The 25,997-nt window shown below is 43.2% G+C and overlaps 1 protein-coding gene across 1 annotated transcript in view; it reads right to left on the bottom strand.

The window, feature by feature from the left end:
* CCDC82 (coiled-coil domain containing 82) overlaps window positions 1–25,997 on the bottom strand; it is a 149,692-nt gene that overhangs the window by 55,641 nt on the left and 68,054 nt on the right. The window contains exons 6-7 of the mRNA XM_086935291.1: window positions 18,876–19,000; window positions 7,377–7,547 (exon numbers count right to left, since the gene is read on the bottom strand). Of these exons, the coding sequence (XP_086791417.1) occupies window positions 7,377–7,547; window positions 18,876–19,000 (296 nt within the window). The remainder of the gene's footprint in view (window positions 1–7,376; window positions 7,548–18,875; window positions 19,001–25,997) is intronic.

The raw sequence follows: 25,997 nt of genomic DNA, 5'->3' as shown, positions 1-25,997 counted from the left end.
CAGTAAATAGACCTAGGAAATTATTCGATCTACTTAAGAACAATCAAATAAATCGGCCAAAGTAGCACCAGTCATTTCCAAAACAATGTTAAATAGCGAAGATTTCTCAGTCTTCTTTACAGACAAAGCTAACACATTGGAGGGGGAACTCAAAAAAGCAGCTGAAGACATTGAAATTGAGAAGGGTATGGGGGATGAAGTTCTGGATGAACAAGAATTTGACAAACCTAAAAACAATGGCCGATGGTCAGATTTTATACCGGCAAGTGAATTAGACATATCAAAGATCATGTCAACCACTAAACCTGACAATCACTACAACGATTCCTTACAGGCAAAGTGCTGGTCTTCCATAAACCACCTGCTAATCCCTTCTTGGACTAAGGTCATCAATGCTTCATTATCCCAAGGCCAAATACCGGCCTGCTTAAAAACAGGGCAAGTCATTCCTCTCCTTAAAAAACCGACAGAGAACCCCTCAGATCCGAACAATTTCAGACCTGTAACTAATTTTCCCATGTTGGCCAAAATTCTGGAAAAATGTGTCCAACAACAACTTAGTTTACTCATCTCTGATTTCAAGCTGTTAAATGATTGCCAATCCGGTTTCCCTCCAAACCACAGTACTGAAACTGCAATTCTGCACACAGTAGATGAAGCTTTACTGGCTCTCGACCAGAACGAAACAGGCCTCTTAATCTTGTTGGACCTGTCGGCAGCGCTCAACACGGTGAACCCTGCCAAAATACGAGTTCGATTGAAAAACAGAATAGGAATTGAGGGTACAGTTCTAACCTGGTTTAGCTCCTTTCTTGAGAATAGATCGCAAAAAGTCATTGTCAACCAAACCCTCTCAAACGCAACCAATAATACTATAGGAGTTCCGCAAGGCTCTACGCTATCTCCGGCACTTTTCAATCTATACGTAGAACCTCTAACGGAAATATTACAAAAAGCTAACATTGCTTTCCACATGTATGCTGATGACACTCAGTTGTACATCAAGGTCGCTTCGACCGATGATATAAAGACAACGAACCTAGCGCTAACAAGAACCCTACTATGGCTAACCAAGAACCACCTGAAGCTAAATCCTCAGAAAACTGAATTCTTACTGATAACACCCCAGAAAAGCAAAATAATGAAAGCAGAATGGTCCAACCTTATCACTGCTCTAAAGTGCACTCCGAAGATTGTCGACTCGACTAAATCACTGGGTATCATTCTGGACAAAAACCTGAACATGTCAGCACACATTAACACAATGGCAAAAAACGCCAGGTTCCACTTAAGCTCCTTGCGAAAACTAAAACCATTTCTAAATAAAGCAGACCTCAAAACAGCAGTTCAGGCACTGGTCATTTCAAGGATCGAATATGGTTGCACTACCTTGGCAGGGCTCCCGAAGATCTCAACAGCCCCATTGAAAGCATGTTTTAATGCAGCCACAAGACTTATAGCGGGATCCAAAAAATTCGACCATATCTCCCCACACTTGAAAGCCCTCAACTGGCGACCCTTCAAAGCACAAATTAATTTCAAGCTGGCATGCATCACTGATAAAGCCATACACAACACATCTCCAGTCTACCTTGCTCAGAAACTCACGCTTTCGGGAGGGACCCGATCCTCCAGGAGCATAGCGGAACTACTACTGAAACCGACTCGTTTCTGTAAGAAAAGAACTTATGACTGAGCGTTCTCAGGGGCAGCACAGAGAATTTGGAACGCCCTCCCCCCTAACATTAGAAGTCTTCCATCCATCGCAACATTCAACAAGCATTTGCAATGCAATAGGTCTCGCATTAGGAAAGTTTGAGTTATTGGTATTGTAAATGACAAATTTTTTATTTAGGTTTTGCTTTTGAAAATAGTGAAAGTAATAGCTTTGTCATTTACAATGCCAATAGTTTTAGCTTTCACAAATGTTACACCTATAGCATTTGTAATGCAATATGTGTTGTATTTACATGACTTAGATGTATTGATATTACAAATAACAATGGCTTTTAATTTTTTTAAATAATTAATACTTAAATAAAAGTTATTGTAATTTATAATGGCAATAGATTAAACTTTTGTAAATAACTTTTGTGAAGATTATGTTCATTGTATTTTATTGTGGCGAAAATCCAAGAACAGAAGTGAAATATTAACATCTTATTGTGACATTTGTAATAAAGCTTGAAACATTGAGAGAATATATTTGAACCAGGTGTTGAATGGTTGCACAGATTGATGCTGTGGTGGCGCTGAGTGGTGTTGTGGTGGCGAACGAGTGATGCTGTGGCGTTCAGTGATGCTGTGGTAGCGCATAGTGATGCTGTGGTGCCCCTGAGTGGTGCTGAGTGAGGCTCTATGCTGTGTTGTGTTTTGCTATCCTATGTTTTGATTTGTTATGCTATGCTGTGTTTTGTTATGCTATGTTTTGTTATGCTATGCTATGTTTTGCTATGCTATGCTTTGTTATGCTATGCTATGCTTTGTTATGCTATGCTATGCTTTGTTATGTTTTGTTATGATATGCTATGTTTTGTTGTGTTTTATTATGCTATGCTATGTTTTGTTATGCTATGCTATGCTGTGTTTGGTATGCTATGCTATTATATGTTTTTTTCGCTATGCTATGTTTTGTTGTGTTTTGTTAAGCTATGCTATGTTTTGTTAAGCTATGCTATGTTTTGTTAAGCTATGCTATGTTTTGTTGTGTTTTGCTATGTTTTGTTATGCTATGTGCTGTTGTGTTTTGTTTTGCTATCCTATGCTTTGATTTGTTATGCTAGGTTTAGGTTTGCTATCCTATTCTTTGTTTTGTTATGCTATGCTATGTTTGGTTGTGTTTTGTTATGCTATGCTATGTTTTGTTGTGTTTTGTTATGCTATGCTATGCTATGTTTTGGTGTGTTTTATTATGCTTTGTTTTGCTATGCTATGTTTTGTTATGCTATGTTTTGTTATGCTATGATATGCTTTGTTTCATTTTGTTAAGCTATTTTGTATTTTGTTATGCTATGCTATGCTGGTTTGCTATGCTTTGCCATGTCTATGTTATGTTATGTATGCTATGTTTTGTTATGCTATGCTATGTTTTGTTGTGTTTTGCTATGTTTTGTCATGCTATGTTTCGCTACGTTATGCTTTGTTTCGTTATGCTATGCTGTTTTGTTATGCTATGTTTTGTTTTGTTATGCTATGTTTTGTTATACTATGCTGTTTTGTTTTGGTATGCTTTGTTATGTTATGCTATGCTATGCTTTGTTATGTTATGCTATGCTTTGTTATGTTATGCTATGCTATGTTATGTTATGCTATGCTATGCTTTGTTATGTTATGCTATGCTTTGTTATGTTATGCTTTGTTATGTTATGCTATGCTTTGTTATGTTATGCTATGTTTTGTTCTGCTATGTTTTGTTGTGTTTTGTTATGCTATGCTATGTTATGTTATGCTATGCTATGTTTTGCTATCCTGTGAGGGTGAGTGAGGGTGAGTGAGTGAGGGCGAGTGAGGGCAAGTGAGGGAGAGTGAGGGTGAGTGAGGGTGTGTGAGGGCGTGTGAGGGTGTGTGAGGGTGAGAGTGTGTGAGGGTGAGGGGGGTGAGTGGGGGTGAGTGAGGGTGAGGGAGGGTGAGGGAGGGTGAGTGAGGGTGAGGGGGTGTGAGGGGGTGTGAGGGTGAGGGGGGGTGAGGGTGAGGGGGGTGAGGGTGGTGAGGGTGAGGGAGGGTGAGGGGGGTGAGGGTGTGTGAGGGTGTGTGAGGGTGTGTGAGGGTGAGAGGCTGTGAGGGGGTGTGAGGGTGAGGGTATGTGGGTGTGTGAGTGTGAGGGGGGGTGAGAGGGTGTGTGAGGGGGTGTGAGGGTGAGAGGGTGTGTGAGAGTGTGAGTGAGGGTGAGGGTGGGTGAGGTTGAGAGATCCACAAAGTAAACATAACACTGTTGGGGAAAGTGGACAAACAAACACCCTTAACATAATTTGAGCCTCAGCATCGACTGTAATTATTAGCAAATCCCTATCTAGTAATTAAAAATAAATAATTAAACCGCAATCTCAGAGGGGCGGTGGGGAGAGAAAGAAAAAAGAAACACGGTTGGGATGGGTAAGTGTAGCATCTGAAACAAATGATGCAGAGAATCGTGCCGGAGCCACAAATTAAACATAACACGGGAGAGGGAAGTGCTAAAACGGATGCCCTTAACATGTTTGGAGCCTCGGCATCGGCGGCAATTATTAGCATATCTCTATCTATTAAGTAAAAATAAATAAATAAACAGCGATGTCTGAGGTGGTAGGCAGCATTCCATTGCGGTGTGAGGTTGATGGGTGCAACGTTTACACAACTATCACACAGGTTGCATGCTGCGTTTCTTCAAAGTGCAACCATATCTTTTTCAAATACAATAAAAAAAAAATACACAAACATGAAGAGCAGCAGACACCGGCGGTGTACGAAGTAGTTGCTGTCACACCGCAGGTCCTCAGCCCTCACTCTCTGCAGCTATCACACCTTGTTGTTTTTAATAACACAACATGCCTATCTGCTCATTATTCTGCCGCAGCCCTCTCTCTCGCTTAAATTAAAGAAGCTTTAGGCGCACGGTATTTCACGAGGGACCACAGTTCCTTCTCCAAATGCTAATTAATTATAAACAAATGATGCAGAGAATCGTGCCGGAGCCACAAATTAAACATAACACGGGAGAGGGAAGTGCTAAAACGGATGCCCTTAACATGTTTGGAGCCTCGGCATCGGCGGCAATTATTAGCATATCTCTATCTATTAAGTAACAAGCTCGTTCCTACTGGGGTTGCGGTTGTTACACAGTTCTCGTGAGACTCGATCCACCTCCCTTATGTAGAATGACCCCCCCCATGTACATGGAGTGCGCCCGCCTTCAATAAACGGACCTTGGCAGGGCCTTGAATCCCAACCTGGGGATCTCAAAACGTCAGCCTCGCCCCCCACCCCCCTCCCACTCCACCCCCGCCCACTCCCACCCCAGTGCTTCTCCTTCCCTCCCCTTACCACTGACTAAAGAAACGAGGGGGCTGGTTGAAATTCTGCACTTGAAACGACATGTGAGCCCTCTCGCCGGTTCCGCCACAGGCACCAGCATCCTTCCACCCGCTCCGCACCAGGGCCGCCTCACGCTGCACCCACCGCTTGGTGCAGGCTCCCCTATTCCCACGTGCACCCAATTTATATAACCCCACACGTAAGATGCAGCGGGCCATAGAGTGCCAACCACATGAGCTCCTATGTCAGTATCAAAGTTGGTGCCTGTTGTGTGCACGCTGCCAGTTGTAGGTGGCACAGCGCCTGTGCCCACCCCGCTAGTTTCACGTCTGTACTGACACACAAATAAGCAGATGTGCTGCACTGTAATGGCCTTTAATTTAAGAGCGGTACAGATGGCATTAACTCGGGCTCCCTGGCATTAGGAACGAGCCGACGTTGCCCAGGGAGGTGTGTTCACTGCCCAGTGAACACACCTCACTGGGCAGTTCAGGTGGCATCACCTCCATGTTATGTAAAGTGCCGAATAAAGGGGCAGGGTGGCACCAGCTCTCTCCGCGTCCTGCTCCCAGCGCACTACTGAGGGGGTTGAAAGGTTCCTTTTAAACCATTTCACAAGCACTGCAATACATACATTGTTGCCCCTAAGGTGCATGCGCTTGTATGCAGTTTACTCGACATTCTCGAATGCAGTATTTTAAAAACCATGCTCAAAAACATGTGTCCTACTTAAGGCAAATACCCGATTCTGCCCCAAACTTGCAGTTATCTACTCAACAGAGAACCATTGTTTACATTAGATCATTTAAGCACACCGCTCAATGCATGCATGGGATACACATCATTTTAACACACAGCACTATACATGCATGGGTTTATACATCATTTGTGCACACAACACTATTCATGCATGGGTTTTTTAGTGTACCACATCCTGCGTAAGCTAAGAAAATGTAATTGTGAATACAGGCACCGAGGATTTGATGAATATTAAATACAGGTCAGCTATCAGCTATAAACTACTTGCACGTTGAGCGTGCACCTCATGAGAACGGAAGTGCAGCATATATGCCGTAAACGAGGGGGTGCACGGACGGTCTTACATGGAAAGGCCCACACTTCATTTTAATCCGGACACGATATTATGCTATTGGCTGATTAGCGCTGGTGCCTGAACTGCATTCCTCATCAGACGGCTACGTTCAACAATGCTCTCTCTCTTTTAGCCCCCCCCACTCCGTTACACCCGCACAAAAGATCCACAGAAAATCTAATCTCAGAAATTGCTTACTGCCTCCGAATCTTCAAATCCATGCATGTACAAATTGTCGTAGATGGACGTTTAACAGCCCAAAACACGGCGCAATGCAAAACCAGTTTAAGGCCACAGCTCCGCTGCCAAATGTCTCCACCCCCTCGAAAAAACTCTTCTGGAAGCCTCCTTCCAATTCAACGCACAGCAACAAGCACGCGCGCGTATATTACGAACGCAGGCGGGCTCTGCTTTGATAGGCAGGAAAGTTCTTTTGAACCTGAGAGGTTCCGGGAGATGCCCCGCCTCTGAGCCAGGCTCGCGGTGATGTAGCTTGTCCGGAGCGGGCACCTTGGAGGCAGAGGGGTGTGGGTAGTGGAGAGCCCAGAAGAAAGCAGGGATCCCGGGAGTGCTGGCGTTCTCGGGAGACAGCAGGAGGAGAGAAATCCGGTGATGTGACGGAATGAAGGAGCCAACGACAAAAGAGCCCAGTAAGTGGTGGGGAGTGTGTGTGTGCCTGCGTGTGCCTGCATGTGTGTGTGGGCGTGTGTGTATGCAGTGTGTGTGTGTGTGTGTGTGTGTGCGCGCACGCGTGATTGTGAGAGGCTGCCCTGTGAATGTGGAATGTGGAGCAAAAGATGTGCACGGCTGGGGGGGGCGGGGCATGCGCGGTCACGATGTGTAATCGGCGCTCGTGGCCAGATCTAGGTCGCTTGACAAGGAACTTGGCAGCAATAGGTCTAGCGAGACCTAAAAAGGAAGCAAAATCTTTTTATATGAGGACATTTCTCCCCTAAATGCTTACAGCGGATCGTCTGTTTATTAACCGGTCATGTTTGTTTTAAATTTCAAGCAAGTAGCTCTCCATCCAGTATTGGACTTGTATATAGGTTTTATTGTGGTTTTATATTTCAAGGGGCTTTATGGTAATCTATCTGTTGACTACTACATTTGTTTATATACTTCCTGAAGTGTAAATGTCGTAAACCAGTAATGTCGTGTTTTATGTAAGTTTCGGATTTTTGAATTGCTCCTGTAAAGCGCTCCGACACCCTATGCAGGGTCATGTTCACGCTATAGAAAACACTAAATAAAGTAATATATAAAATGTTACCTGTCTGTCATGTTGCATGAAATCATCCCTTTCCAGTGTTTTATTGTTGTACATCTCTCCTGATAACATCACTTCAAAGGAAACATATCGTGTTAATCCACAGGCTTGGCAGACAGTCTCAGTACTTTGGCAATGTGTAATGATGATAAATGGATAACTTTCCACTCGCTCCTGTAACAAAAAAAATAACTTGTTAGTCTTCCAAAGATAATTGTAATTTCATTTTTTTAGAGATATTATAGATGCAAACTTTTTGGGACCGAAAATAGGGAAATTTAGAAAAAACTCATCTGAGTAATACAATTTCCCATCCAACTTGAATCTCCGCATTGACGTGGAGGAGAAAGATCAAATAAAGTATTTTTTAGATTTAAAATAAGTAGTTGCCTGCTCTGATTCGGGGGCGTTTCTATCTCCTCAGATTAGTAATTTTTAAGAAGAATCCTCAATGAAATAAACTTCTTTAAGATATTTACGACCTTTTAAGACTACAAAATGCGCATGGCCGTTAAATCAAACGAATAATTAAGACAGGGAAAGTGCACCGAATATCTACAGCTAAGCACCTGAAAATAGGCGAGTATGAGTTTCTTAGGAAGAATAGAAAGACCGAATGCTGCAGATCAAGTAAGACTTCTCTACCTGCCTACCTTGCAATTCGGAATGGGTTGGCAATAAGGTAGTTAGTTCTTCCAATAAAGTGAGTCTCAGAAGGCACTGCTTCTTAAAGGGGCCATCGACCACAGAGGCCAAAAGCTCTTCTCTTCACTCACACAAGCAGCAATGACCAACAACAGGCATTCTACAGTGTTGCTCTATTTGATGATGTTGCTTGGGTGTGGAGATGTATTGTCACATCATTCTCTAAATGGCCTCTGTAAAAGTTAAAAATAATGACACCAATCAAGAGAATCGTTTTTAGGCTGCTCATCTACTCTCAAGTATTTTGATTCAGCTCAAGGATGGCTGTTAGGCATGAAAATGGTTAGTAATTTACCAATGTTAAATTTAAGCACTGCATTTGGACTTGGGTCCTCGCCAGGAAGACTTAATCATGTTTCAATTCTATGTGTCTAAGCAAAAAGCAAGACTAATATCTGCAGAATCACTTTTTAGATCCCTAAACCAAAAGAAAGACTAACAAAATAACCCATGAAAGGAAGAAACTGTGGGAATCTAGGTGTAGTGATGACATAGTGTTGTATAGCATGAAGGTGTTGCATGCCTTGGAATGCGCTGGCATTCTGAGGCGTGCTCTAGAGTCTTATGCAGGTCTTGTGGTTGTTACGGCACCGGAGTACTTGTTACGGTACACTTCAAAAGTCTGCAGTGAATACATATCTGAACTATTAGGCAACTATTGTTATTTAGCACCACATTAAATTATTTTCTAGTTAAAATTTTTATCCCACTTTTTTCATGTAAAAGTTGCCTATCTATAAGGGAGCAAGGTGCATACCAGAGTCAATCCATTTGACAGCTGACCTGCAGAAGGATTTTGGCTATTTAAAGTATCTGTCTTTCTGTAAGAGCAAACCCTCAGTAGTGGGATCTCAATATTTTTTTGTCATGTTTGTGAAAAAACATTGAAATCTGTCATTTCCTTATTAAAATGGTGATTAAATAAAAATATGAGATTCTCTGTATAGCACTTTGCTTTGGGACCTTTGTAGAATGGAATCAGACTTCTGCAGTAATCTGGGCCAGCGCTACATGAAGGTAACTGTAGGTCGCTGCCATATCGCACTGCCAAAAGAGGTCACATGACGGTTTCATTTTGCAACAAAAGACCTACAAAATTGCCTTTTTACTAGAGTAGAGGGAGTGCACAACAGTGCAAATTGTCATGTCTGAAAATGTCAACTTGGGAGCTTGTGGTGATGGGTTAGGCCTAGTGAAAAAACTCTAAGACCCTCATGCTAATCATTGCATATCATCACCACAGACAGTATGATCAAATATTCAGGGAAATCTTTGAGAAACTTGCACTACCCTAGTTATGTGGTCCCCATACATGATTCTGGGACTTGAATATCACCCTAGACCGTTAGGTTTTTTACATGCAAGGACTGTAATAAGTGCAAATTTGGTAAAAACAAGATAAAGAGAATCACATACAATACTAATAAGGAATATGCGGTTAAACATTTCAATACTCAGTTTGTGATTTATGTTATCGGCTGTTAGTGTAATGATATTTATGTTAGTAACAGGGTCCGTGCTTTGAAATGACAAATTCTTTCATGCTAGAGCATTAAAGAATAGAGAAACTAAATATCCCATGATTCTTCACTATGATGAAAGCACAAGGTTCCATGGAATTGATCAAACACCGGTTAATGTAAGAGGCGGGGGATAGAGAGAGACTGCTCAAACCAACTGAATCTAAGTGCATAGGTCTCTTGAGAACAATAGACAATGGCCATAATATCAATAGTGAATTGGAGTTATTTTTTTTTTACACACTCGGGATGATGTGACAAGCTTGTTCTCTTCTAATGATTGTAAGTCTGACCCCTTATGATTTGATATGTCACTATATATAATGAAAATCTGTTACTGGATGAGCTTAATGCATTTCACGTGAATTGTCAATGTTTAGAAATGGTGCTTCATTTGTTATTGAAATTGTTCAGATTTGGGTTCTGTGCACATTGTGTGACTGGAATCAAGCTGTACCCGGCTGATGAGCCCATAACTAGGGAGAAAACGGTCCTGGGTTGCTTGTGTTCCGGTTCAGGGAGAGTCTGGCTTGGCAGTTAGGGCTGGATTGTTCGAACTAGAGCTGGGTCGAGACTGGGCCCAAACTGAGGTGACATGGTGTGCAAAATAACGATGGATTGGGATGCGGCTCAAGTAATTACCAGTGGCTGAGAATAATTCACGCATTTCAGCTATCACTTTTTTGTATACACTAGTGTGTCATCCTAAGTGGGACAAGTATGCCCAGACGTGGGTCTGGTGCACATTGTGTCACTGCAACCAAGCTGTACCCAGCTGATGAGCTCATAACTAGGGCAAAACCGGTCCTGGGTTGCTTTTGTTTTCTGGTTTAGAAAGGACCTGACTCATCAGTTCGGGCTGGACTGTTCCCACTGGAGTAGGGTTGAGCCCCATTTGCTTACATTTGGGTCCAAACTAAGCTGACATGGTGTGCAAAAAAAACAATGGTTTTAGATGCGGCCTCGGGTAATTACCAGTGGCTAAGATTGATTCAAGCATTCCATCCATCGCTTTTTTGTATACTTTAGTTCTCAAATATTGAGTATTTACTTCACATCAAATATGTCGGCAGAATTAGTTTTTTGAGAAATGTAAAACTTGAGATGATTTACGTGTAATTTGCATATTTGAATTAAGGATTTAATGATTTATTGCAAAGAATTATGGAAATGCCTGTACCTCTCATGACATTTACAAAATGGTGGTCACAGAGCTGCTTATTTCCAGATTAGGTTTCCACTGGAGTTATGAAGGTGTTCAGTATCATTAATTTAGGCACAAAGTGTATAAGCAGAATTCTATGATGGCAGCGATTTTCTTTGATTGAATTGCAGAGTGCCAATTAGAGCACGAGGAAGGATTTGGGCGAGTTAAGACATCTTTGAGTATTCGCTCAAATTGTAATTTTAGGATGCAAGTTGAAGCTTTTTTATCTGCTGGCATAAACTGTATTTAAATGATGTGAAGAACGTTCTATAGCCCCGATTAGTACTTTGGTCCCACCTTTTCGCTCTAGAATTTTAAAAGTAAATTTTGTTTGCTAAAGTTATACTTTAAGGATCTAAGCGGAAGTTTTTTTATGTGCTTTTGAAACTGCATTTCTTGGATATGAAGAACGCTGTTTAGTTTAGATGATTACTTTGGTTCTGTATTGTGTTTCTACATTTCTTTTTCATTTGTGCAGGACTAAGGTGTGTGGTAATAAATTGAAATCAGCTGGGCAAAATGGCAGTATATGTTCCTTGTCAGTCCTATTGTCATTTTTTCTTGTGATACTGAGACTCGCGGACACTCTTTTTTCCTTCCCCCTCTCTTTCTTTCTTTCCAGCGAGGTGTGGCTATTTAGACGTCCTGCCCAACATGGGATATTTCGATAAGTAATTGTATGTGGCTTTGTGAACTTTGTGCTATGTATGATCATGGATGATACACATGGAAGTATAGGGTGATATAGTAATACATACATTATTTTCCTATATCTTATTAGGAGTCAGTGTGAGAAACACCCAATGCTGAATGTTGGGTTGAGGTGGGGCATACATACAGAAGAAACTGTGACATGGTATTATGGATATGATGACGCCTGATATAGGATGTTGCCCTTTCAGATATATAGAAGAAATATATTGCATTCAAAATGATACGGTATGGGATGATACTGTTATGCATTTGTACATATATTTTGGGTTACTATAACCACGTTGTTTACTTTTCTCTTCTTAGGATATTTCATTACACTTTTTAAAATGTACAACTATATTGAATTTAATTGCGGGACACTTTTGGGAAATGAATGACTGTTTTTAATTATGTTTGTATATAAACATTGTGGATTTTAGGTTTTGTACATTTATTATTGTTATTTCTGATATGTCTGTATTCAAATATTTATGGTTAATATATATTGTATATGCATCCCTGAATAAGGCATTTGTTGAACGAAATGCGTTAGCTGTAATTATTTATAAGAAAAAGAAAAGATTGTGGAGTTGAATAAAGAAGACATAAAGATTTCGGACAACTTCCTCAGACTTTGAGCTTTATTATTTGTTTGGGGTGCACCGCTATGTCTATGATTAAAGATTCAGGGAGATTCCTCATAGCGGCTGGGGCAGGCAATATACAACAGTAGAAATGAGTACCGTAATGAGTGAAAGAAGAGAACAGAGTGGAAGAGACTCTGCTAACAAACAGTAACACACAGTCCTAAGGTCTGTGTGACATGTTCTTAAGTATGAGCGTGCAGCTCGGTGAACAAGTAAGGAAGATGCTGGTTACTACTCCTACATAAATAACCCTTTTAAGGAGTGTATGACTACTAATTCAAAACATATACATTTGATGATAGTCATGCACAACTTGAATATACCCATGGCCAGCGGCGGATGGTGACATTTGAAAGTGGTGAAGCGTAAAACAATTGTAGTACTGCATGTGGAGAGCAGGCGAGCCTGAACCCCCTACAGAGGGTTCGTTTATCCCCCCCCCCCCCAAGAAAATTTTGAAAAAAGAGTGGACAAATTGCGCATTTTTGAGAAAGCAGGAATGCGTCAACCACTGAGGTCTGATGACCCTGTCCAGTCCCCGGCCCGGCCCCTCCACACCCTGCACCCTGTGGGTACTACAACAAAAAGACAGGGTGAATTTGCTACTATGATCTGCACATCAGTGTTGCATTTATCCCATGGTATTGATTTGTCCAGTCATACACAAATACTCAATTTGGGAGTGCCCAACTGATAGGATGCTTATTCACCCTTAAGCAATTTCCGTCACGATACTCTACCCACAACAAGTGTAGTAGAATTTCATGAACCATAAATAGAGACAATTAAACCAGTGCACATCCCTACTAGTAACTTTTATCCAATTGTATTTCAATCCAATCAGTTCAGTACTTCAATTCTCTTCAAGTCCACACAAGTATTCAGATAGTACAGAGTCCATTAAATGGACTCTGTACTATCTGAATACTTGTGTGGACTTGAAGAGAATTGAAGTACTGAACTGATTGGATTGAAATACAATTGGATAAAAGTTACTAGTAGGGATGTGCACTGGTTTAATTGTCTCTACCCTGTGGGTACTACTAAGGTCACCCCTGTGATCTCTAATGCATTACACAAATCAAGCGTGGGGACATGAAGAGACAGGTAATAACTTCTCTGATCTAGTCCCTGCAGGGTACACCCCTGCATGTCTGCTCAGAGCGGGCTTTCACCATAAATGGAGGCTTCACTGCCTAGCTTAGCACTGAAATCCCCAGCCAAAACCATGTTCAGCTCACACCTCTGTGATTGCAACTCCTCTATAGAGCGGTCAAAACAAATAAAAAGTCAGGGTAAATTTGGGGTTGGGAAATGAAATACATGTGATATTTATATTATAAAAATGTATAACACACAGATTAAAACCATCATCCCATACCAAGTGGAAAGCCTGTGTTAAATCTGAATCTGTGTTTAGTGCAGCAGTGCTACATCCCAGAGATGTTTTGAGCCTTGTAGCTACCAACCAGCGAGCGAGTAGCACGGCTGAGTAAGACGAGTAACCCCTGCAAAAAAACTCATTTGCCAACCACGGGTCCGGAAGCAGAATGACATCAGAAGTCCTCACATACTCCTGTTGGTTATCATTCATTAACTTAGTGGCCAGACCGCGAATTTGCTGCTAAGGCTTTTCAGGGACATTTGATTAAAACGGAGTATCCATGTGCCTAGCCGGTCATATAACGTGTCACACCAAGGGAACATTAAAGCAACACATTCAGTGCACTAAACCAATAGGGCATCTGATGTCAAGTGCCAGCCTAATGCTGACAGGAGGGGAGGATGAGAACACCCCACGCACTGCACTTTTTTAACATCTAAAACAATATCACAACAGCAATTTGAATGCAGGGAACATAAAACCACTGCACCATGTACAATCCAAAGCACTAATCCAATGCAGGGATTATGAAAGAACGTTATAGTGAATCGCAGTCTAGAGTCAATTTACAAAGACCGTCCTTCAAAAACACAAACCACACAAAGCGTAGTGTGAGCAACAATACTTCATCTTCATTTTGGCACAGCAGCCACCACCAAAAGGAATTATTCACATTCAGCGGCTAATTACAATTTCACACTCATCCATAATTCTGTGCAATTCAAAACATGTGTGTAGACAGATCTTATCTCTGAATCACTGATGGCATAAAACAAGCAGTTTTGCGCACATGTGTATACACGTACACATACACACACACACTGACACACACACACATATACTTTGCCACTTAGCACTTTGGGTGTCCAAGGAGTAGGAACGTCTTATTGAAATAAAATAGAATAATGAGCAATTTAATGCAAAATGTGCATGTACAACTCAAATCTTGATCACTCATTCTCTCTGCAACACCACATACTTACCGTGGCTTAATAGATATTACTGTCTTCATCTTTAGGGCCTTATCAATTTTCTCCTTATGAGCATATAATTCATGTTGGGGCTAAAAACCTTGACTTCCGGTGACTGTAGGAAATGAAGATTTCTAGGACTCTTGGCAAACAGTTTAACCCAAGGCTGTGCACTCCTCCTGAGTGGAACATTCTTATTACCTCATAGCGCTACACGTGCTGCAGGCGCATTGTAGTTTTCCAGACAGTTTATCCCACAACGCTCAACACAAGAACTTCTGTGTCAATGTATACCATAGTCCACAAGTCACACAGCATCAGCAAATTTTCTTACTTTTAGCTATTAGGTGCTGGCAATAAAATGCGTTTTAAAAATCTTTGCAGAATTAGTGAAATAGCAGTGAAAGCAGAGAATTTAGCATTTTGCCTGCATGGCCCTCATGGAAATTAGTCTGAATGCAATTCTGCCAATGTCAGATAAACGTAGTTGCCAAATCACCTACTTGGCAGCTAAGAAAAAAAGTAGTTATGTCAGTTGCCGAAAGATAGCAGGTAGCCTCAGGATTAACTACTGCAACACAACTATCACAAGAAGGCCCAGTCATCTGCACAGCCCGTTAACTTCTTTAAAAGAGAAATGTCTTCTAGGACCACGGACAAAAGCCCTGAAACCGTGAGCCTCACGAATGAATGCACTCCGGACAATCATGGCAAAGTCACAAGTGTGCAAGGCCCAGTAACAAAATACAATGGCACTGCCAATCAAACACACATCTCACACAGTGACACTTTCGAGAAAGGCGTTACATCTGCAGCACTCTTTCTTAATTAAAGAATCTCTCATGAAGTTCAGTCAGGCAAGAACATTGGTTGGTCGCCCAACAGATAACTCGTGTAGATATTGATTCCTAAACTGCATCCAGGCACTGCTCCCAAAATTCATATCCAAATCTCATATGTAACAAATAAAAGACATCGCTTAGTATTCCTAATTCAGTATTTGTATTCCTCCATCTGAGACAAATCGAGCTTATAGTGGGAATGTGCATCAACCCTTAAGATCAAGACAGAGCACACCCTGAAATAAGCCTGCCCCCCATCACGCTGAATAAAAGCCCTGATCCCTGGAGCCCAGTAATATTACAGCTCATGGACACCAGTGGTGGTTAATGTGAGGTTTTGTAATTCTCGAGTCTGACTCCATTTTGTTCTGTGCCACCATTTTGTGTTGCCCTCACGTAGGCCTGTGAAGGTAGCCTGGCAAATAAAGTGGCCTGGCCTTCTTTGTTCATGTATACATTAACTAAGGTTTCTTTTTGACTCTGAAATGAACTGTAAGAAACTGACCTCTTCACCTGAAACTGACCTCGCAAAGCCAATTTCCCTGATCGATCTTTGTCTGAGATTGCCAATCAATGTTCAGGATATCGTTAACTTTTAGTTTCCTTGCACATGCCTTATCTTGTTCATCATCTGTTACTGTTTCTTTTTATGTTTCTTCATTACATGGGTTATGCTTTCAATTATAGGTTTGTCCGGCTTTTGGAGGTTGAATTTGGGACATTCTTAATGATTAACCTTTGGGTTGGGATACTGTACAGGTAATCATGCCATGCCCAGCAGTGCCATCTAAATCAGATTAACCTTTGTGAACTATGTAATTATAATATTTTGCCGATATCCTGCTAAAACCCCAAAGGCAACTCACCTGCTGACCCTCCAGATTTTCCCTTTGTTTAGGAATGTAATTGGTACAACTCCCTTACATGCCTGGGGCAGGATAAAGAGTATATAATACTTGAAGTAAGACCATTCTAGCAGACTGCCTCGTTCAGTTGCTAAGGCTTCTGTGTGACGTAGTCTCACTCATTTGAGGTTAGTAAAAATGTACTTTTATATTCCAGCTTCTGTGTCAAGTTCTTCCTTGTGAGTTTAAAAGTACTAAGTATCAGTGGAACCCCTGAGAAGTGGGTTTTTGATTTCTACAAATGGTAGCCACACAGAATGCCGCCTTGTAATCAATAAATATACCAGGGCCCAAAGAAAAGCCCTCAAATTAATTTAAGCTTATAAAAATCATGGCATTTTCTCATAACTAAGTCAAAACATAACGCCCTAGCACATCTGTTCTCTCAAAGGTTAGTAAAAACGGAAGCGTCTCCACTAAAGACACAGAAATAATAACAAAAAAATTCTCCACTAAAGACACAGAAATAATAGCAAAAAAATCCTTACTATGGTAGGTGGCAAAAAACAAATGTGCAGCATTGTTAAAAGACGGGAGTGGGTATGTGGAAGGGGCACGGGAAAATGAGCACAAGTGTGCCCAGAGCCGTGGACCGATTCAGACTGGAGGAATTCTTGTAAACAGGTCAAACCAATTTCGCTGGATGCACATTTCAAACGTATTAAATTTCCCTCCCAACACATAGCCTACCTTTCCCCTCCACAGCTTTCCAGAATTGACCCGGGTTGAACATCGGCCTGTAATAGGTTCAGACGACCCTCATCTGGCCCGTGATTATCCCTTGGGTGGCCTAATTCTGGCATAAGGTGGTGGTGAATGATATTAGGATTCATAATTGTAAATGTCTTACTAACACCTACACGGAAACTAACTAACACCTACATCAGACAATATGTAGAAAATAGGTGTCACGGTTCGAAACACAGAACATAAGTCGACCAGTCCGCTCCTTGCGCTCGGAATCCCTTTACAAAGCGGTGGTCCCTCGGGTGAGGAAGGCCCGCACGGGAGGGCGCTCTTTCAGCTGCAAAGCCCCACAGCTGTGGAACTCGCTTCCTCTTTCGCTGCGCAGCACTGTCAATTTGTTCCAGTTCAGGAAGAGCCTGAAGACCTGGCTTTTTAATCTTTAGGCTGTTCTTATTGCTTCAGTTTCAGTTCTTTTTCTCATTCTTTTGCTGTGTTGTGTTATTTTTATTCTGAGATGCAGGTGGAAAGCGCCGGGACACTCTTTCCGAGTAGCCGTGCGCTATAAAAGAACGCTGTAACATAACATAACATAACATAACATAAGTGACTCGAGGTCCCACCCTAAAAAAGTAATTCCCAAACAAGTGGTGATAACAAAGAATTGACAAAAGAATAATTCTGAAAAGTTTTAAAATGTACCACCGGGTAAAAAAACAACAAACTGTGTGGTGCCCAATACTGCCTTGACCACCGTCCAAACAAATGGAGCAAAACACCATTCAAAACCAATATGTAACGTGTTACTAGAACATACAGCATCTGAGTCCGAATTTATTATGCTGGCATAATATGCCACCAGAACCAGTACCCAGCCACGCGCGCGGAGTGACTCAGCAGACTCAGGTGCTCGCACTACCCTCGAATCAGCACATGGCATTCAAAACAAACATGCAGTAACGATATGCAGCAATGAAGGAAAATGTCTCCTTTTTACTGCTGTTGGAGTAGTAAACTTCAACAGGCCCGAGGCCCCTTGGGGCTTTGTGTAACAGTGACACTTCACCTGCTGGGCACTGCCTGCAAAATCAATCAAGCAGCTGGCTCGCAATACTCGGAGGGTGGGGGGGAGGGGGGGGCAGTTTAAAATGAAAATGTAAGAAAAGCAAACTTACCGTCCCGCGCCGCCTCTGCTCGAATGCTCCTCCTGGGTCGGGGTCCCGTGCACGCTCTTCAAAAAACCGGAACAGCCACAACGTCACTGCCAACCCCTCTACTGAGTGACGCTGCTCCAGCAGCGCCAGTATTGGTTGAGGGCAGAGATATACCTGCCCATTAGGAGACCGGGGGCTGCGACATGAAGCAACCGTCGGTCTCTTAAGAGGAAGGCTAGTGCGAATGTTTGGGCTGATCGTAAAAATGATCAGCCCAAAAATGAACATGCGCTTTAACTATTGCTGTAACTATAGCGCGCTGTAACTCCCTGAGTGCTGCTACAGCCCCGCCCCCTCCCACCTCCTTCAGCGTTCCTCCCTCGCTCTACTTCTCCGATGCTAATTCAGGACTTGTCCTGATTGGAATTAGAGTTGGAGAAGTAGAAGGAAGAATTTGAATGACATGCTGTGGCATTAGTGCCGTGGCATTAGTGGGGCAACGCCCCAGCGCCCCCAATGGACGCACCACCACTGCTGAATGATGGCAAAGAAGAGTGTTTCTCAAAAACTGCACAACACAACAAAAGTTCCGACCTACTATGAACAGTGTGGCTAAAACATTAATGACAAAGATGACAAAAACTGTTTCTCAGCTGTGTGGTTTGTGTTTTCTATTGAGGTGTTTACAAGCATAGACATAGAAGAAGCACAAACAATTAATTAAAAGTCAGCCCAGCCCTCCCATAATGTCATTGTCTTAATCTGATCTTCACAATAAAGTAAGAGGCACCTTATATTGGGCTTTCCATCGACTTCGGGACTTCAGGTTTTCAAGCCGAGGAGCTATGACACGGTCTTCCAAATGATTGAGTGATGCTATCATTTCTTTTGCATATCTCTTTCGTCTTGTTCCGTCTAATACAGAAAACAAAATAACAATTTCCATCAGTTGTACACTCTCTCCAACTTAAATGAATATCGGATCTGGGGACTAAGATCCAAATTGTAACTGAAGACCGGGGTAAACCATAGAAGGAATTTCCCTAACTACTCACAGCATAAGTACATATCTGTAGCACAATAAGCTCAGAGGAAGGCCGCTTTGCACCCTTACAAAACAAAGCCAGCATTACAGAGGGATGCCCATTTATAGAAAACATGTTGCTCGAACTCAGAAAGCCTTTTAAGATGGACATACACTAGCTAGAAAGCTGTCAGTTAGAGTAGTGGAGAGGGGAACTTGTGTGTGGCAAGAGTTTAAAGTGTACAAGTAAATTAACGGACAGATTATGGTATCGCTATGTTGGCAGAAAGTGTGTCTCAGACCTTTTCTTCTGTGAAACAAGAGTAGATATACACCAATGGTTGGACTGAACTTTGCGAGAACTACTGCAGGAGAGAAAAGGCCCTATTTGAAATTCCATACACATGGGTTGGAAATTTCGCAAAAGTACTTGTGCGGATGCAATTTTGGCGAACCTGTCACTAGCATGCCAGCCCCTATGTCATGGCGCCATTTTACAGAAACAGCCTTCCAAATTGAGGCCAGTCTTTGCAAACCAAAAAAGCAGTGTCCCCAAAATGCTGGGAGATTTCCCCCTGTTCAAGGGATTCTGCGGAGTCAGAGAACTTTGCTTGGGATCATGGAACCTTCTATACAGGGACTGAGTCATCCTACCACCTAATTACCCATGAGCCCGGGGACCGACTAGCTATAGTGTTTCTCACTTGCCCTCCTACTCACTCACAGAGGAACAAGTGATTAGACACCCCAGAACACAACACTCCTGACCCTCTCAGGATTCGCGGTTGCTGGACATACACTTTTGCTCACACTCTCGTACCAGCCAACAATAATATCTGACACAGACACGAGAAAAGTTTAAAATGTTTATTTTAACTATCGTGCTCTATTATGCAGTGTATGTGCCACAACAAGTAGAAAAATGCCTAACACAAATATGGTTAGCATAGCAAGTAGTCCGTGAATCATAAAAGGTGCTGTCATTATATATGACAGGGTAGCCTAACCTCCCTCCCCTGCTACAGAAGCAAAATGAATATAAATCAGAAGAACTCTGGGTGTTAGCAGGAGACCACGTACCTCAGTCTATAGATGGAAGATCTACATCACAGGTGCTGTTACGCTCCCATCTCTGTAAAGATCCCTCTCCAAATGTGTTACCCACCTGTGTATACCAATATGACCAAAGTACATGTTCCCAAAAAGCAGCTGCATCTGCATGTTTTGTCTAGGTGCTAGGGCCTAACCAGAACAGAATAACATGGGGCATTGTTTTTCAACCTTGTCTGTAGAACTCAAAAACAACAACATGTTCTGTGTGAAATATGTTCGTGTAGTAACGTGCGCAAAGCAGAGAACACGCTGCCACAGGCTCATGCTAACATAGGGAAAACAACAATGGCCACATGGTCCACGTGACACCCCGGGAAACTGACTTTTTCCTGTTTTTGACAGCCGCGTCTTTCATGGTGGTCAAGAACAAGAAACAAGAGCTTTGAAGGTCCCTCCTAAAATAGGTCAGGCATTCCAATGGTGTTAGACCGATTATCCTTAGTGTGTTCTTCTCCATGACTTTGCTTTTTGCCTCCACGTTTTGCTGATTCCTTATGTTGGCCTTAGGACTAACCAGTGCTTAAGTGCTTGTGATGCTCCCCTAAACATGGCAGGGCTCGAAAAATCATTAAAAATGCACAAGACCTGCAGGTCTAGTAAACTACAAAATCTCCTGACCAAACTGAAAGGCACTTGACCTCAAACTCTGAAAACTGAGCAAATGTGACAAGTTAACAAGATTTAAAAGCTTTTTTATTGCTCATTTACTTTGTGAGCAATACAGATGCCTTTAAATCTTGCTATCTTGTCACATTTCCTCTGCTTTCAGAAGCAGAGGTCAAGTGTTAGTTTGTATTCCTACTCGTCAGAAAGGGCGAGTAGGACCTAAAAACAGCTCGACCTTAGCAAATGCGAGCTGTCGAGTGAATTTTTCGAGCCCTGCATGATGACATTGGTGTATACCCGATTGACAAATTTTATTTACTATTAAATCCCTTGTAAAGTGGCATAACATGTACCCAGGGCCTGTAAGTCAAATGCTACTTGGGGGCCTTCAGTGCTGATTGAGCCACCCACATAAGTAGCCTTTCAAACCTGTCTCAGGTGTGCCACTGCAGTGCTTCGGTGTGCTGTTTACTGCTACATTGACTTGCATTTGAAACTACTTGCCAAGCCTTAAACTCCCCTTTTATTACATATAAGTCACCCGTAAGGTAAGCCCTTAGTAACCCTAAGGGCAGGGCGCTATGTAAAGAAACGATATGACATGTACTTTTATGTTTTGCATGTCCTGGTAGTGAGTGACAGTCTATTTAGTTTTCAACTACTGTGAGGCCTAACCCTCTCGTAGGTCAGCCTTGGGAATTCCTTAATACACTTTTAAGCTGTAATTCTTGATTAGAGAGGAGTGTTTTTTTGATGGAGCAAAGGGGTCAGCGGATGCGCACAGACAGCAGGCACACGCTGGACTCTGCTCTTTTTTTAAATTGTATGAAGCCTTACTCTTGTTTCTTTGTTTTTCTACTGGCACTGGACTTTCTGCTCACAGCTCGCTCTTACATCTTGGCTTCAGCTCCTTTTCCAGGACGTCTCTGTGCTCCTACCAGTGCCCCATTCCAACGTAGACTTTCCTGTTTGTTGTGGAGGGCGCCGGCACACAGTTAGGCTCATTTCCGGTTGGCTGGGCGGTGGAGCACAGGGGTAAGCGCACTAGCCTTCACAGACTATTTAATTAGCATGGCCTGCCTGATGCGCATCGGGTGTGCCAAAGGTGCACGAAAGGCAAGCCGTCTGCGCCCGTCCGCGCCCTGCGCCAGAGATGCTACTTCTTTTCCATCTGATCGGTTGGGACTGATTAGTTATTCCAGTAAGGCCCTCCTAGACCTTCGTTCAGTAGTCCCCTTGTCATCACACTTTGGACTCCGACAGTCTCGTTATATGTACTGCATGTAACTCCATTGTGATGCAGGCTGCTGGTGGAAATACCTCTGGTGATAGTGAGGCAATTAGGCCCCCCTCCAAAGGACATATAGTGCAAGGTTATCTGATCAATGCAAGATCCCCGATTAAGAATAAGGTGGCTTTCGGAGACTTTGTCTCGTTAAGGAAGCCTACTTGGGTCTTTATCACTGAGACATGGGCCATGGACTCTTCAGGTCCTGATCTTGTAGATGCTATCCCCTCAGGGTACACCTTTGCTAGATTGGATAGGAAAGGCTGGCGGGGAGGGAGTCTGGGCATTCTTTATAGCAAGACCTTGGTCTGCGGCACTCAAGCACTGACCACTCCCCTTGACCTCTACCAGGCTCTTTACTTTTCTTTTTATCTGCATCCTACGGAAAGCTTTTCTGGGGTTCTATGCTATCGGCAACCGGGCTCCAGGGTATCTTTCAGTCTGGATTTTAGTAGTCTTTTAGAACTCTATCTTGAAAGATCTAATTTCACTCTCCTTGTGGATTTTATTTTCTATTTAGATAGAACTCTGTGTAAAGACACTTAAAGTTTCTTGGAAGCCATGAGTAGCTGTGGCTTTCCACAGCTTGTTAAGAGTCCCACCCATATGGCAGAGCATATCCTTGACACCATCTTTTCCAATGATCCCTGTAAAAGGGCTGGAGAACCTATTCCCCTGGCCTGGTCTGATCATTTTGCTATCACTTTTGACCTATGTATCAGGCATCAGGGATGGGTCTCTCTGGAGGAAAGAAAGAACCTTAGCCTTATAAGTAAGGAGTCGCTCTTTAACTGTTTTAATAACTTTGACCCTACTAGGCACCATAATTCTAACCTGGCAGCTGCGGAGCATCGCATCATTTATCAGTAGCAATGAACATCTTGGCGCCGGTGAGCAAGCATTACTCTGCAAGAAAAAAAACTTCTGTCTCCTGGTTCACGGAGAGACTTAGAAAGTTGAGACAAGGGTGTAGTAAACCGGAGAGGTTGGGGCGAAACGCCCAAACTGCCTAAAGAGTACAAAGCAGCTATCCTGGAAGGAAAGGGGCTATATTATTCAAAGATCACAGGATCTTTGAAATCCCTCAGAGAGCTGTTTAATATCATCAACTCCCTTACCTCCTCCCATGTTACAGATCCCTCAGAATTTTCCCAGGAGTTCTGTGATAACATTTCGGACTTCTTTCAAACGAAAATCACAGATATTTACACCAGGCTGAAAGCTTATAACTCCAATGCAGGGTTGTCTGCTCAGCCTATTCCTCTTCTGGGTGAGGACCTATTTAATGGGGAGACTCCTAGGCTATCTACCTTCCACTTGATGTCACCAGAGGTGACGATCGGCTCCTGGAACGAGTCAAATCGGGTCATCTTTGGATCCCTGTCCCCTCAAGGTGCTAAAAACTGTCCGTGAGATTATAATTCCTTACCTTAATGAGGACCTTAATGTTGCCTCTCAGAGGGGCAGTATCCCACTTTGTGGGAGACAGCAGTGGTAAGACGCTTTTGAAGAAGCCTTCTCTGGATCCTGTAGAATTGAAAAATTATTGGCCAATTTCTTTACTTCCTGTCTCTGCTAAGATTTTGGAATCTTACTTAAATTCCCATCTCAATGCCTACCTGAAGGACCATCAATTACTTGATGGTTCACTACATGGGTTTAGAAGCCACCATAGTACGGAAACAGCATTGACTGCTGTCTTTAACAACATCCGTATTCAAGTGGACGCAGGGCACACCACCCTGCTTGTTCTACTTAACCTAACTGCTGCCTTTGATACCCTGTCTCTGCTGAGGCTGGTTGAACGCCTTAGAGAGACAGAGATCAGCTTTAGGGCTTCTTGCCTACTTCCTCAGTGATCGGGCTCAGACAGTTAAATTTGGCCAATTCTATTCAGCCTCTAAATCACTGTTGTGTGGTGTCCCTCAGGGCTCTTCCCTGAGCCTGACACTGTTTAATATCTATGCTGCCCCACTGGCCAAGGTTGTGAGATCCTTTGGGTTAGAGGTGTTGTCCAATGCGGACGACACCCAAAATAATGGTTTCCATCTCTCACAGTATCAGGGACTCTGCCCTTAATTTCGGGAATTGTATGCGAGCGCAGTCTCCTCCTGGATGGTGGAAAACGTTATGAAATTGAATGGGGAGAAGACTGAGGTCCTGATTTTTGGCAGCAATGCACAAGTTACTTACCTTCGGTAACGATATATCTGTAAGAAACATTAGTTAGTTAGATTCCTTACCTTAGAAGCACCCCCAGGCGTCAGATTGGATCCGAAAAGTTTTCGTCAGCAGTACCCCTGCATGTCGGTAGGCGTGGTCTGTGGCTCCGCGTTGGTCGTCGGCTTCGTGAACACCAGAGTGACGTCGCTGGAGTACTTAGATGCGGCCCTGGTGCGTAGACGTCAGTTCTCTAAATAGCTTTCCGCGCCAGTAATGCAGAGCAATGCAAGAAACAGGCACTGGTGCCATAAAACTAGGGCCCTCAAGGGAAATACCTTAACCCTAGATATCGGTTCGCAGAACGGGGAGGATGGGTGGGGTGGGAAGGAATCTAACTGACTAATGTTTCTTACAGATATATCGTTACCAAAGGGACGTAACTTGTGCATCTGAAAGAAACACGTTAGTTAGATTACTTACCTTAGAATAGATACCCCAGCAATTCCAACCCCGGTGGTGGGCCTGCGAACCAAGATCACACCAGGAAGTCTTGGAGAACCGAATGGCCAAAGAAGCTGTCTCGCCAGACATGGCTGTCCAGGCAGTAATGCTTGGCAAACGTGAGCAACGGGGCCCATGTAGTTGGCTGACAAATGTCCTGCAAAGGGACTCCACGTCCCAAGGCAGTGGTAGCCGCCGTGGCCAGAGTGGAATGGGCCGCAGCCCAACAGGAGGCTCCTTTTAAGCCAAGGAATAACAGACTTTGATGCACAAAACCACCCACGAGAGATGGTCCGTTGTGCACTGCCCGTCCCTTCTTAGCGGCCACGTAGCCAACAAAGAGTTGGCCGTCCAACCGGAACTGCTGTGTGCGGTTCAGATAAAAAGAGATCGCACGTTTTGGGTCCAGACGGTGGAGCCTCTCTTCCTCCTTCGAGGGCTGCGGAGGCAGAAAGAAGGTGGGCAAGGTAATGGATTGTCTGATGTGAAAGGCAGTAACCACCTTGGGCAGAAAAGAAGGACGAGTCCTCAGAACAACTTTGTCCGGATAGACAGAGAGGAAAGGAGGCTTAGATGAAAGAACCTGGAGTTCACTCACTCTTCTGGCAGAGGTGATGGCAACCAGGAAAGCTGTTTTTAGAGTTAGAAGATGGAGAGGGCAATTATGAAGTGGCTCAAAGGGAGCGCACATCAGAAAGGTAAGAACCAGATTCAAGTCCCACTGAGGCATCACAAAAGGAACAGGAGGAAACATGTGCGTGATGCCTTTTAAGAATCTATTTACCACAGGGGACTTGAAAAGAGAAGGCTGATCAGGATGCCTCAAGAAGGCGGAAATGGCAGAAAGGTAACCCTTTCTCTTGCCCTGCTGGGCAAGAGAAAGAAGAAAGAGGGGAACCTCTGAAAGAGGGGCAGAGAGTGGATCCACAGCCTTTGCTGTATACCATGCCACAAATTTGTTCCACCAGCAGGCCTATACTGTTTTTGTGGGGGGACGCCTGGCTGCCAAGATAACGTCACAGACTTCAGGAGGCAAGTCAAATGGCCTCCACTGTCGCAGCTCAATCTCCACGCATGTAGGTGGAGACTGGACAGGTTCGGGTGGAGGACCGTCCCCTGTTGCTGCGACAGAAGGTCCTCCTGAAGAGGCAGTTGAATCGGGGGATCGATGGACATACTGAGTAGCTCGGGATACCAGTATCCTCGTGCCCAATCCG

Source organism: Lissotriton vulgaris, chromosome 8, assembly GCF_964263255.1.
Source record: "Lissotriton vulgaris chromosome 8, aLisVul1.2, whole genome shotgun sequence".
NCBI lineage: Eukaryota > Metazoa > Chordata > Amphibia > Caudata > Salamandridae > Lissotriton > Lissotriton vulgaris.
The sequence above is the reverse complement of the archived record's forward strand: the minus strand, read 5'-3'. Positions and strand labels throughout refer to the sequence as shown.